Source organism: Colossoma macropomum, unplaced genomic scaffold (genome assembly GCF_904425465.1).
Source record: "Colossoma macropomum unplaced genomic scaffold, Colossoma_macropomum, whole genome shotgun sequence".
NCBI classification, from domain to species: Eukaryota; Metazoa; Chordata; class Actinopteri; order Characiformes; family Serrasalmidae; genus Colossoma; species Colossoma macropomum.
The window spans coordinates 8,705,994-8,720,694 of record NW_023494792.1 but is presented as its reverse complement, the minus strand read 5'-3'; the positions used below and the strand labels follow the sequence as shown (position 1 = coordinate 8,720,694).

General features: G+C 41.5%; 1 protein-coding gene across 2 annotated transcripts in view; it reads right to left on the bottom strand.

Moving 5' to 3' along the window:
• dusp8a (dual specificity phosphatase 8a) overlaps positions 1-13,882 on the bottom strand; it is a 56,386-nt gene extending 42,504 nt beyond the window's left edge. Inside the window, exons 1-3 of one of the 2 annotated variants that reach the window (XM_036575821.1) lie at positions 13,589-13,882; positions 4,217-4,594; positions 1,111-1,158 (exon numbers count right to left, since the gene is read on the bottom strand). In XM_036575821.1, coding sequence (XP_036431714.1) covers positions 1,111-1,158; positions 4,217-4,447 — 279 coding nt within the window. In that variant the 5' untranslated portion in view covers positions 4,448-4,594; positions 13,589-13,882. Of the gene's footprint in view, positions 1-1,110; positions 1,159-4,216; positions 4,595-13,588 lie in introns of those variants that run through there. The other variant, XM_036575823.1, reaches the window with a different exon arrangement.
• Positions 13,883-14,701: the final 819 nt, after the last annotated feature.

Below are 14,701 nucleotides of genomic sequence, written 5' to 3'. Positions count from 1 at the left end.
TTTAGTGATAGCTTTAAGATATACAGCTATGCAGTCAGTACTCTTGACCTGTGCAGGTTGGGTTTCCCTAAGCACGTTCGTTACATTTTAACTTGTTGACAGCTCTGTCTCCTGTCCCTCGGCAGTGTGCTCTGAGGACGGGTCAGTGGATCCAAGCCCACAAAGCATGTGTCAAATTACACCTGAGAGGCAGAAACGGCAGCCATTTATCACCGCTAGTGGCTTCTGCACTGGGTGTGCGCTTTAAAACATGATTCATATTAGGCCACATTAGATTATTTGCTGATTTTTGGCAGGCTATTTAAAAACCTAGACACAATTATATTTTCTTTCATGACAGAAAGAACATTTTTGCTGTTTTACTCTGTGAGAGTAAACTTATGAAATCCAGGCTCAATTATATATCCATGTTTGTATATGTTACATAATATAATTCTGATTCAGGTGCTCCAAGGGTCAGCAATTAAATGTTCTGAGTTAGCGGTCACCACCGGCCTCCTGGACATCTACCTCCCTGTAAAGGTTCTAATGAGTTACACCTTCTCCAGCTCAGGTGTGGTATTTCGCAAGGCCTTTCTCACTTGGATGAGTATGTTTTTTGGGTTTCTGAGTATCATTTGGAGCTGAATTGTCAAAAGAAAGAGGACAGTTCTTGGCTATGGTTTAAGTAATTGCTTAGTTCTGTAATGAATTTTCAAAGGGAATTATGCCTGATATCCCATCTTTAGAGGTTTTTGATATTACACAATAATAATAATAGTAATAAATGAGGATGTAACAATAAAACAAATCATATTATACTGAATTATTTAGCAGAGCATTGTATTGTGTTGTATTGGGACTAAGTGTGTTAACCTGAGGCTAGCATATTACCTTGTGGCCAGAGCATTAGATTGTGACATTATAAGGCACAGCTTTTATTTCAATTATTGTTCTTTTACAATGTTGAATGCTCTAATAAACTGAAAATAAAAACATTCACATACTAAGGGGACTTCCACTTATTTTTTGAAAATTTCTGCATAATTCAATGTCATGTAATCTATGAAATGTAAAACAAAGTCATTCAGAGTGGTTTGATGCAAAATGGCTCATTGTAGAAAAACTTACTTGCTTGGATTTCTTTACAGTGGTGGTGACAGGAACCAGGAGTTGTGCCTAAAATGCAAATACAGACATTTTATTTACTATCTAAAATGACCACTGAACCTACATGTATCTTCTGAGTTTTATATGTAATGTTGAAAATGAAAAAATAAGTTTTCTTTGGGGACTATTTTGCCTTAGAACGACCTGCGTGTAACTCTCAACCATAAATGGGGTTAAAATGTGTGTTTTAGGCCAATGTTTTATCTCAAAGTGATCATAAAACAGTGTATCAGACATCAGGCAGTGTATTTGTAATGATTTAATGCAATAAATTTCTGCGAGGGAGTTTTTAGAGATGTCTGGTTCCTATCACCACCACTGTGAATAATTATGAATTTTGCTTTTCACACTAAACTACTCTGCATGACTTTGTACATCTTAACCATTTAGTTAGGCAGAAAATTGAAAAAAAATCGGTGGAATTTCCCTTTAACACAAAGCACATTTTCAGTCAAATTACTGCTGTGTCAAATTATGTGTTGATTAGAGACATCATCATCCTATCATACTGAATCACATTCTGAAATTTGTGAATAGTAACATTTCTTACAATACTACTACTACTAACAATAACTATAACCTTAAGCTGGTGGGTTGTGTTATTAGGACACAAGAGGAATCACTGATCATAATGACATAATGAAATCAAACATGATTGTGTAAGGTACTGTATGTCTCTGAAAGAAACACATTTACATTATTCTTGGTCATGAGACAATGCCACACTTTCAAGTTCTTGAGCCTTCTGTGTCCCTGTCTTACCCTAAGGCCTTTTCTTTAGGCTATAGTTGAGACTGTGTGTCCTGTGGGCCAGCCTGTCAGTCTGTCTTCACCCTGGGCGACCACTGAACCATCTGTCAATAGCAGCTCAATGGAACATTCGGCAGCAGGGATTACCATGAGCTTAGAAATGGCCCGGTTTGTTGCTGCATAGGAAGTCCTATTCTTGTGCTTCAATGCTAGCTGGGTCTATCTACTGTACTTAACACTGACCCATTTACAAAGCATGCTATGCAAATTCAGCAGTGCCTTCCGCTGATGTAATCTGAAGTGGACCAAGTGTTGAGCCAAGGGGGACCTCACCATTATCTATGCGTGGATGTGTGCTACCCATCCATTTATGCCCTCTTTCACTTCCTTCCTTTATTCACCCTCACAATGGACTACACTGGTGGCCTTTGCTTGTACTGAGGCTGCTGCCCCAGGCCATGGCAGGAGTCTTGAGCGGGTGGGGGTAGTGGTGGTGGAGTTCAGCTGCCTGTACAGAAGCACTGCACGTGCCTAGCCTGTGCTCTGCCAGTGGCTACACAAAAGAGGATGATGTCATGCTTAACCAATAACAAAGAGACTCTAGTGTCCACCCTGTCCCGCCTCCTCCTCCTCTACATCCAGATAGCTCCAGCTTTATCCAGACCCTGCCTTAATCACAGGCATTATCCTCTTTACTGAGGGAGATAATGCAAGCCAGCCAGCCCCAGAGCACAGCCAGGGAGAGGGAAGGGGGCACGGAGAGTGAAAGACCTGGGAGAGCAGTGCCACTCTGCTACATTCACATGGTGTAAGGCCCTGCCAGCAGATCAGGCCCAAGGAAGCAGTCTGCTCCGCTTTGGAGACCAAATGGCAAACAAAAGCCCAGCATGAGCACGCCACCATACACCAGGCCAAATCCTCCTCAAGCGTCTGTTAGCCATTATCTCTTAGAAGTGAGGTTACGCAAGATCCTGCTTAAGGTTAATACATGACAGCTCAAAATCTGAAGCAGAGGAAGAGATGGCAGAGAGGAGAATGTGGTGCTTGTAATGTTAAACAATCTTGATTAATGGATGAGGAATTAATCCTACAAGCCTAAAGTGAAATGATCCCATTCTGTGCCTGTATCTTTTACCAGCTCTTTAGCAGAATAGGACACCTGCACCTGGTGTCTGTCTGTATCAGTGATGAAATGGAGGAAGAGGAACTGCAAAGAGAAAATATGAGTACTGGAGAAGCATGAGGTTGAATACATGCATGGCAGGTCAGCCAATCATGCCTGAAATGTAATGTGAGGAACAAGAAAAATTAGTTTTCTGAACCACCAATCAAGTCGGCAAGTCAGACTATTCGAAAGGCCTGTGTCGCACTGATAGCGTGGGTATGAGTCACGCACTCCATAAATATCTGTTGATGATGTATTAATATACACATTAATCTATGATGCAAAACAAGTTCCCATCACTACTGCTATTAACAGTGTGATTAATCAATATATGTACATGCAGCCAAGGCTTTGTCTGAGTAAGCTAGCTTGCAGAAGAAATAAAAGCAGATCATTTTTCAGCATCATCATGAGCTCATCGGGTGCAGACAGGCATTTTGAAGACATGCGTTTCTGCTTGGGTTTCCCCCACCAAGTTCCTTCAGTTTCACAGAGCACCTAAAAATATAAAGTCTTTGCATACCAGCTCGCATGGGATGGAAAAACGATGTCATATTCAATGCAGATGTCATGGAAAGTGCAAGTATCCAATTTCTGAGCCACTGATAAGCAATAAACCTACTGCACTCCTCCAAATATAGACCGCTGGGGGGATTAAGTGTAGCCCCTGGGCAGACGACTAGAAACAAATCACAGGACAGCGATAAAGTCCTTTTTCTCACCTCTTAAACTGCTTGTTGACCACTACACTTAATTTACAAAACCTCCATGAGGACAATGCCAAATTCTGTACATGCATAAGAATTCATTATTACAATTAGGTGCCAAAAGAGGGGCCCTTTAATGGACGTTCGCAAGTAAATATTAATTTATTGTAATACTGTAATGTTAGAAGGCAATTTGGTCCATAGAAAGCTATAGGTAGCCACTGTAAAGTCGACTCGTTAAGAGAAACTCTTTCAACTATAACTCCCTGCACTTCTTTGATTTGCACAAATCATCACTGTCATCAAACCCTTGCAATTTTTGCCTTTTTTCATACATTTCATCAACATTTTAGAACCAATATGAACAAATCTTCACATATAAGTTCCTGTTTTTTACAAGGTTTTGTTTCGACAGTGATGTCTCATTACCACACTCATGCCATACCTTGACCTTGCCATTGGGCTGCAGGAGCTCGGTGACTGACACCTTATCCTGCTGCAGTCTCCTCTTCACTAGTTTGGAGCAGCAGACGTTGACAGCGCCGTGCACATGGGAGGCGTTGTACTCAGAGAAGGTGCGGCTGTCGATGACCAGCAGGCGGCCGGCCCCACGCTGCAGCAGCCCGGCCAGACGCTTGATGTCCATGGCACTGCGACGGCCCTTCTCACCCGCCATGGAGGTTCTGTCGAGCCCAGGCAGCGCGGCTCTGGATGGGGCTCACTCAACCAGAGGAGGACCGGGGCAGAGTTGTGGCTGGGGAAGGGCAGGAGTGGTCAGATCACCGCAGCAGCTTGGGGACAGACCTCACAGCTGCCATGCTGTCTGAGAAAAGAGAAGAGGAAGTTTAGGAGCTACAAAATAAAAACTTGAGTAATGATGCATGCCCTCTTGATTACTGGTCAAAAAAAACACATCATTACACACAATGTTCCTTTGAAACATGATAGCATGCAATATCATTCTGAGTTCAACAGGAGTACTCATGGTCAAAAGAGAGATTTCAAAATGAAAGAAAACAATAGCAGCTAGCATTATGTTAAGCTATAGCTGAGTGTGTGATGTTTGCTGTCAGATTTAGAAAGGCTTTTGTTCCCCTGCTTGTGAAACAGGAACCAGCAGAGGTGGGCTAAATTAAGCTCAGGGAATTTCAAAGCTGGCACACTCCCTGATGAGCAGGCCACACAGCATACCCTGTCACACTAAAGCTTCAATAACTTCACCAAATGCCTGCACTCCTCTCATCTCTCCTCTCAGCTAGCATTATAATGTCTATTCTTAACACAGAAGCAGTGCAAGCACCGAATTAAGTAACATACAAGTAACGCATACATAAAAACATGCATATACCTTTGATATGCATGTGGAAGTTTAGGTTGTCACAACTATTTAATGATGATGTATTTTAAAAAATTATCATCTTGAAGAACTACTACACAATTTCCGTGATAAGGTACATCTTCCTACTGCTCTAATATAATAGATGGCCTCATCTAAAAGTTTAGTGATGTATCAGGTATATGGTGCCATGTAAAACATACTAAAACGAGAGAAGATTAGAGAGAAACATTAGAATCATATCATAATAAATTTTTATTAAGATCAGGCCTCAGTGGTGGGTGTATACCATGAACTGACGTGGTTTATCACTAGGTCTCTCTACATACAACCCATACAACCCACAACTTACTGCAGGCACACAGCACTAACAGGCTGGTCACTTCAACAGGGCTGATGGCGTTTGGCTTTACTGGAGTGGATACCACCACTCTCTCTGCTCCTTATGACACCACTTTACGCTACTCAGCCATCCAGATAAAGATGGCAGACAAAGACAATATGTGGGACAAGAGCACTTATGTCCCACAGAGTAATATGAGTGGTCGAGTGAGGGTACAATTCTTCAGTAAGATGGTAAACTAATGCTTTTAATTCAACAAGGTTTGATTCACAAATTTCTCAATGAAGTAAGCAACAATATGAGACCTGTGTGGGCTTCAGTCAATCAGAAAGCATTGGCCTGCCTTATAGCTCTTCTAACACACCAGTCATAAAAAATACATGCCTTTGGCTAGCTCTGTCCTTCTCTCCCTTCCTAATGGAGACTTAAGTACAGCTAAAGTGAAAGTGTCGAGAGATAAGCTTTCTCTTCCTCCAGGTAGAGATCACCACCAAAGACTGGTTGGAATTGAAAGAATCACAAGGAGCCATTTCCTTGTGGTTTGACTGAGTTTCCTCGAGAGAGCAAAAAATGACTCCAGATTCACTGCGCTACAGAGCAGTTTGTGTTATTGTGCCTCAGTGAGCAGCCGGGCAGGGCAGGCAAGGCTGACAAAAACAAGCACTACAGTGCAATGAAGCTGCTGGCTAAGCAGAAGCAAAAGATGAGGCTAGCAGCTTCGCGTTCATATAGAGCACCACAACAGGCCATCACACAGGCCACAGACAGTCAATCTCTCTCTATCTATCTCTCTCTCTTTCTGCAGAGAGTGGTGGTGGGGAGGGGGGTGAGTGATATTATGACAAGAAAATCTGCAGTATTATGCAGCTGGAGTGTATGTGCATACGAGTGAATGAATGAGAGTGAAAGAGAACAACACAATGTAGGCAATATTCTGCACTGCATTTGTATCCACACTAGATATATATATATATATATATATATATATATATATATATGTGTGTGTGTGTATAGTCAGTCCTCTGTTTGGCAACTAAGAAAATTGTTTAAAACTGTTTATCTGAACAATAAGTGTGTTTTTGCTTGCAAAAAACACCATACAACATTACAGTAAATGCAATCAAAACTTAAAGCAGTAACAAGAATTTCTTATTTTCAAATAAGTAATTGATCTCTTTTGAGCTGGTCAGAAGAAAACAGGTTTGGTTCTGGATTTCTCCTCAGTGTCACAAGCCATCACAGAGATTTCATCAGCAGCACACCTGATGTAATTTAATGAAGCACTAATCAGCCAAAGTATGTACTGGATTATATCTACAAATAATACCATGCTGCCACAAGGAGAGGTCTGTAAATTATTTAAAGAAAACACTGACATTCAGCGAACAAAAACAATTTTTACCGAAAAAAAACAAAAACAAAACAAGGTGAGTCATGAAACAGTGTTCACACATAGGTACCTGGTAAGACTAGCATTTGCCTGTAGCAGGACACGGTTCTAGGGAAAAAGTCTGGATTTTTTGTATCAAACCGCAGCAAAAGTAAAAGTGGTGCATGTTGTGTGCACTCTTATACGTATATGTATGTATGTATGACAGGTTTCATAATATAAGTGGTTGAGTGGGCTTTTACACATACAAGAAATATTAATGCTGTATTATGATTTATAACACCTTTATTAATGAAGTAAAATGTGATTTAATTTATGCCAACTGTTATTCTTTTCAAAACTTCTTTATAGCTAAAAATGTTTCAAATGGATATACAGCATTTTGGAATGAAACACATCATTCATATATAGATAGACAGATAGTATACATACTTACAATATAATTATATATTATGACAAGATACACAAACATTTTCAGATACTTGTCCTTCAGCATCCTAAGTGTCATAAATTACACACCACATCTTAAGAGAGCAAGGGGTTATTTCTCAAATAAACAGAATTTTTTATAAAGACTAAATATATTAAGCTAATAGTGAGTACTACTCAAAGGCAGCGCCCCTCAGCTCCTCTCCTTTTGGACTTGACTTTTGAGCTCAAGTTACCTGGTTAACTGAGAAATCTTGCCTGGGGTAAACAGCCCAGCTCCTTTCTGCAGCAACTTTCTGTCTCAGCTCTTTATAAACAAAGCCCATGCTGGGTGGCAGCGAGCCCAATCTGCGGCAGCACACAGCAGAACTGCCTAGTAACCAGACTCACACACACAGCATCAGCAACATGGGCGCCTGCGCGGAGGAGATGCTGAGCGCGCGCGAGCTCCCTGCGCCACTCACATCAACAAACCGTCCGTCAGACACACTACACCACCAACCTGCCGCAGATCACCGCTGCTCACACACATCCACTACCTGCACGCTCAGTCCAATCTCTGCGCGCGCAGACCGTCTCTTCACAGACACCGCGCATCCTCACCTTGGCTAACGTCCAGCTCGAGCGCCTCGAGCCCCTCTGTTTATCTGATCGACGCGCTCACGAGACCCCCTGCGGCGCGACTGCGCTGCTGGAGCAGCCGGGACGCGCGGGGCTGCCGTTGCACGCGGATAATGGCGCTGCTTCTGCTTCACAACACAGCCTGACTGTGTGAGGAGAAGGAGGAGTAAAGGAGGGGGGGGGGGGTGCTAAGGGCTGGGCTATAGCACTTGATTTTCTGTTCGATTCATTACCGAGTAATACCACAGTAATACCAACACCACCACCCACAGTGAGAATTTGTAATGCTGTATATATAAAACTTTGTTTCGCCACAGAAAAGTTACTTTACAGGAGAAAGAAAACACATTCTTATGCAACTTAAAGACCATTTCTATTGGTCCATTCATCATTAAGTTCTGACACATTGTAAAGGGCATCTGGCGTTTTCAAATAAAACAGACTAACATGGAATTCCAGGATTTTATTCCAACTGCGACAATGCTGTGGTGCAACAGTGCGTTGTGGAGAATTAGCACCTACTTGAAACGTCTAATCAAACCCTATCTAATTTAATCTAATCTGATCTAATCTAACCTGCCACAACTACAGCACAGCACTACTTCTAACATGAAATGCACCAATGAATAATTCACACCAGCATGTTCCTAAGTCAGATGTGCAACAACATGGATACAGTCATCGTTTTGTTCAAAATACCATGAGAACACTGAATTGTGAACCAGTATTGCCAGTATTGAGAGAGGAATCATCAGATAAATGAATATGTATGTTAGTATGCGTGTGTGTGTATATATATATATACACACACACACACATACATAGTACATATTAGGAGTGTGTATGAGGAGTGGAGGGAGACAGTGAAAGGAAAAATAGTTCCTGTCCTACACATTCCATTTCACAGGCAATAGTTATTATAACTGATTGCTACACCTAGTATCAATATTTTTACATGAGGCTCAATTCTCAAAAGGAAACATCAGGATTGAACGCAGCAACCCTACAGTATTGAACAACCCATCCCTACTCCTACTATGCACTGCAGTCTGAAGCATCATTCCGAAATGCTGTATATCCATCCAACCAGTATTTGACAAAAAATAACAGCTGATGTATAATAGTAAAAAAAACAATTTCTCTAATAAAGGTAGTATTAACCATAATATAGCCTTAATATTTCTTGCATGTGTAAAGCTCAATTCCAACAGTGTGTATCATGACAAAAAAGAAGATTCTTCAAAGTGGTCTTCGAAACAAAACCCTTCATATTCTGAGTTCTCATGTGCACCCCGCTGTCCCATTCCTACCGGGGGCTCACACAGATTTTTTTTCCTGATTTGTCATCATGGTTGTCATTCACTAGCCTTGTTTGCTAACATGGCTGCATGCTAGCTAACACTGTTGGTGAGAGATTCCGTCAAGTGCCGGTGCAGATGCTGATGTGCAGACAGGCTGAGGTTCTCTGGTTGCTATGGCAACACAAAGCTCAAATCAGAGTGACTAGTCACAGAGGGAAAATGCAGGTCACTCTGGCATCACAAATAGCAACAAAATGCCCAGGGCACAGGTTTTATTGATTATTTGTTGCTGTTACTTCCAAATGCTGTGTGATGGCACAGGAAGATACCAATCACATTCTAAAGCCTGAGTAAAACATCACAATTAAGAGTCACAGTCACAACTTACAAGAGCATTTTCCAACCTCTCTTTATCCCTTTGAATTTAACAGGCTGACTTGTTACTGTGACTTATATATGCAAATGACCTCTGTTCTGACTGGCTGCCTTTTATTGTGTATTATTCAAAAAACGCATGATACCATGTGTTAAAACATCAGCAATCACTTCCTTATGGCACACTGTGCACAGACAGTAAATACGAACATAAATACTGAAATAAGGAAAATTAAATATCACCCAAGCTGGTTATTCATTAAGCACATAATGTCAAATATTCAACCTGCTATAAATCTAATGTTTACGATACATATACACGTCTTTGACAGCCATTGGCTCTCCTCAGTGTGTAATATGTATCTCTGTTAATAATTAAAGTTTTGCCTTGGAAAAATCTGCCCTTTGAAAAAAGCAGTAATCGTTCACTGGTTGTTTTCTGAATGGCTGTATTTTGAATGTGCTCAAAAACAGTATTCATAAAGTATTCATATCATACACTGTTGACTATTTTCCCACTTTATCCCTCAGAATTAAACAGGCTGTCTTAATACTGTGCCTTTAAGATGATGTATGTAAATGAGCTCTGTTCTGATTGGCTGCCATGTATTGTGTCTCATGCAAAAAGCAGTTCAGGCTGAAACACCCCTTATACCTTCAATATGAGTGGGCCAAGCTAAACTGCTGCAGGCTGGAATATGTAATACACGTAAATGTGTTGGTTTAATCAGAATTACAGATCATCTTCAGTTTTAGAGACTTCAAATGATGCTCTAACATCTTTCAATGATCTCGTCAGTACAACTTGACCAGATTCTACTTCCAAGTTCGGACCCTCGCTATTATAAAGAACTGTCCCACTCACTAGGCCCACCATAATAATTGCATAATCACCTAATCGCAATTGTTTGAGATGATCAGAATTATTTATGCTGACCATAAAGTGGGCAATCAGCCCGTCTGGCCACTTCAGGCTTGCATTTTAATAGTTGCAAATAATGAACAAGAAAAGACGATTAATTAATTCATTATCGCAGTTATTTATATTGGCTAAACTTTCAGAAAAAATAAAGGTTTCCAAATGGTTCTTGGCTTAGATGTATGGTTGTAGAAAAATCTTTCATTCCTACATATGTTTACATTATGTGGATATTTTTCATACTTGCACATCTCATTCACAAAAACATTTCCTTGAACATACATCCCATTGAAAGGTTCATCAGGGAACCAAAATTGGTTCTACCACGGCCTCCCTCTGAAGAACCCCTTACTTTTTTACTTTTGCATGTACCAGCATAAGAACTCATCTAAGACCTCCTCAGTCGATATAATCCTATTCAGTGCTGTGTACAAAGCACAAACTGATCCCAGATCAGCATTCTTGTGCTGAAAAGTTTGATAAATACATCTCAGATTAGTACATAAAAGCAGGATTCAGCTATACTGACCTACGTCATCTCTGTTCTCTATTCCTACATGCTGACTGATTCCCATTTGCTTAGTGAACAGTGACAGGCAGCCCTCTGAGGAACTAAGCCCTGGCAGCTAGTGAGATTAACAGTCTGTGTAGGGTCAGCGTATTGTACGTTTCTACCTCACACTGCCACTGTCCACTACGAGCCTGTCTTGGGCACTGCAGCACTGTGCTTTATGGAGAGGGATGCTAGGCCTGGCTAAACCTTGCTCAGCAACAGAGTTCATACACTTAGTACTAGACATCACAAAGGAAGAACACAGATTAAGCAACATCTTCTTATGGCTGAAAATATGTTTTTAGCAAAACTCTGTGCACTGTATTACTACACAAAAATGCAAATGTGTGCTCTATCACAATAACAAGCAAAACAGCTGTAATGTAATATTTCTGTAAACACATCCTCACATAACAACAATAACCATTAATCTCAAACCATGTGAACTAAGAACACCAGTTTTGTACATAAAAACATTTTCTCATGAACCAACTCATTTAACTGAAGCCAAAAAAGGGCAAAACAACATTAGCATCCCAAACAAGAGTGTACTTTGTCCTCTAATATGTTTTATGGGTCTCAATATAGACATACTAGGCGTACATCAAGACTAACTACTTATAAACCAAATGGGATCATTTATGTGGGCTTGCTTTGTTGTGAAATATAAAATTGTCTCTCATGTGAAAATGAGAAGCTCTAGTACACAATGAATGTCAATTGTTCTGCATCAGATCGTATCCAGTATCCATACCGTGTAGTCCCACAGGCCAAACTAATTAAATGTGACAGCAAGCGTAATGCAATGTTACCGTGTATGATAGGCGGACAGGGAATACTGGGAATACAAGCATGTCACAGTGTGGTCACCCAACTTTCAAATGCAACACCACCACAAGGGCTGAAATGTTAACTGAAGGGGGAACATAAAGTATTCTACAGTAGCACTGTATAGTACAGATATACCACAGTACCACAGTCTACTATCTAATATTATTTCATCACAGGGCACATTACGTACATTTTTACTGTATTCTATAGGTCCACTTATAAGGTTTGATGTACCAAAAACAATTACCATTAATTTCAACGTGATCATTTTTAACCGTTCTTTATGCCTTAGAATTAAACAGGCTGTTTTTGTTACTGTCTTTTTGACTGATATGTATACAAACGACCTCTGTTCTGATTGGCTGCCCTGTATTGCATCTTATTCAAAAAGCAGTCTGTGCTGAAACAATCCTTAACTTTAGCATGAATGGGCAATGTTAAAGTGCTGTAAACTAATTTAGTGGATATACGTAAATGAATTGGCTTTTGTGACATCACAAAAAGTTAATTCAAAACTCACTGTCTTTGCAGCTTAGTCTCTATAGACATACTACATGGGCTGAGGAGTATGTTTCAAAACTTTAACTACGTGTACATACAACATCAAACTGAGGCTGGGCAATATGACAATATTTATCGTTATTATAATACGTTACGTCACAATATGTCACAAATTGCTTTTTGGAGCATATCATGGACATCGTCAGTACTTAAAAAAATCATCCCAACTGCATGTTTGATTACAAACAGAGCTTAACTAGTCCTGTTTAACTGGATTTAATGCAGCACATTATGTGAAATTTTGAATATAAACCACTGGATTCATTGTTCTTGATACTATTTTTTAATGTGGTGGCTACTTTGTCTGTTCTGACTTATCAAATGTCAGAAAAAGCAAACATTATGACATTGTGTACTGTGAAAAACATCTTGAAATATTGTGATGTCACATTTTTCCACATAGCCCACCTCTACATCAAACTCTTTTATTTAACTAAAGTAAACAGGGTGAATTTAGTGTGTGTGTGTGTTTTATCATTTTTATGATAAAAGCTCTTTAAAGAAGCTGGGTCTCCAAAACAGAATCAGAACTGCCTCAGAAAACAGCACAATTAAGATGTAATCAGGCTAATGGTCTGATGGTCTGGTCAGCACAGAGAAAGTGTAGGTAGTTTAACATAAAAACACAGCAGGCTGCTGCTGCCATCCATCCTTGTGCTTAAAGATGGAGGACAAAGATGCTGCAGGAGCTGCTGAATGAGTGACACGGGCACATCTATTTTCACCCACATCCATTAAAACTCAGCTGTCTGCATGATGTAATCGTGTCCACCTCCAGCCCGTCCGTCTTATGAAAGCTTGGGTTTAAAAAATAAACAGAAAATCCGTCTGACGGCAGCAGCTGAGAGCGGGAGCAGTCTGACGGGCTACACTAGGCCAAAGAAAACGAGTGAAATAGCAGCTTGGGGCACCTACAGCCGAGGTATGCATCAGCAAGCAGTGCTGTGCGAGACCTGTTCATTTGCCAGTGCGGTCCATCCAGTCCTGCTGACCGCAACATCGCGTTTAGGTGATTAGATGGCGCTCGACTGGCTGCCTGTTACAGTCCAGCAGCGTTAATGCCCAGGCAGGCAGGCACACCGCGTTCCGCTCGCTGACCCTAAACCGTACCGAACGAACAGCGTGATCAGACTCCACCGTCCACACATTCACACCTACCGTACAGTCTCCGGGCTCCGCTCCGCTCAGCTCGCCTCCTCCGTGCAGGACGCAGCGCTCCGACTGGACGCCATTGGCCAAATAAACGTCAGTGTTTACTAAGCACGGGGTCCGGGGTGCTCGTGGACACACACACACACACACACGCACACACACTCACACACACACACACGGCGCGGACGAACTCCCGGCGCTGCTGTCACTGAGCTTTCAGCTCTGGGGATCAGACGGGCGACCCTACCGAGCGCCGCGCTCAGCCACTCGCCTCGTGTTTTGGGCCTCTGAGGTGAACAGGCTGACGGTGAGCGGCAGCCGGGGGGAGAAAAAACCAGAAGGTGCACTTAGGCACTAAAAATGAACTAAGGATGAGGTCATGGTTCAGGAGGGGGAAAAATGTGGTTGACGTCACCTTCAGCCAATAGGAGCGCGAGGCTCAGGGCTGGGCTTACGTCAGCGGTGTGATCCGCCGATTAAAGGGCCACAGTGATTTGAGAGGACGCAGCTCCGCCTGCGGCGCTCAGCTCCTGTAGGTCAGCCGCTCGCCGGGACCTTGCAGCTCCTCTGCGGTGGAGTATGATGGCCTGTATTATACTGAACAGAGCATCATATTTAGTTTAATATTTTTTTTGTAATATATTGAGCACATCATAAACTGTAGCCATGTGTGTGTATATATATATATATATATATATATATTTATATGATTTTGCTAGTCCTAGCTTGGGCGCTTTTGCTTAAACCGAATGTCAGATGGCGCCTTCATGCGGTGGGCGGTAGGAAAAGCGTTCAGCTCGTGTAGATTTCGTGGCATGGTGAATTGGCGCCATCTACTGTTTTGGAAGGAAAGTACTGCCTGTTGATCAAGTGGACTAGTCATGAAACAAAGACGAGCAGATAAGGAAATGCCCCCAGTAAGACCATGAACCACAGAGGCCTGCTTGCACTTTTAATGTGAGACTGAGAACTTAAAACGCATCCCATCCAGTAAAAAAACAAACTTGATTAGAAGCACTAAATAGGTCAAACTGAGTAACTTAGAACTGCAGTGGAACTGAAGTTTGTTAGGCTTTGTTCTTCTCTTTTTAGGATACTTTTGGTCCAAAAGAAAAGGAT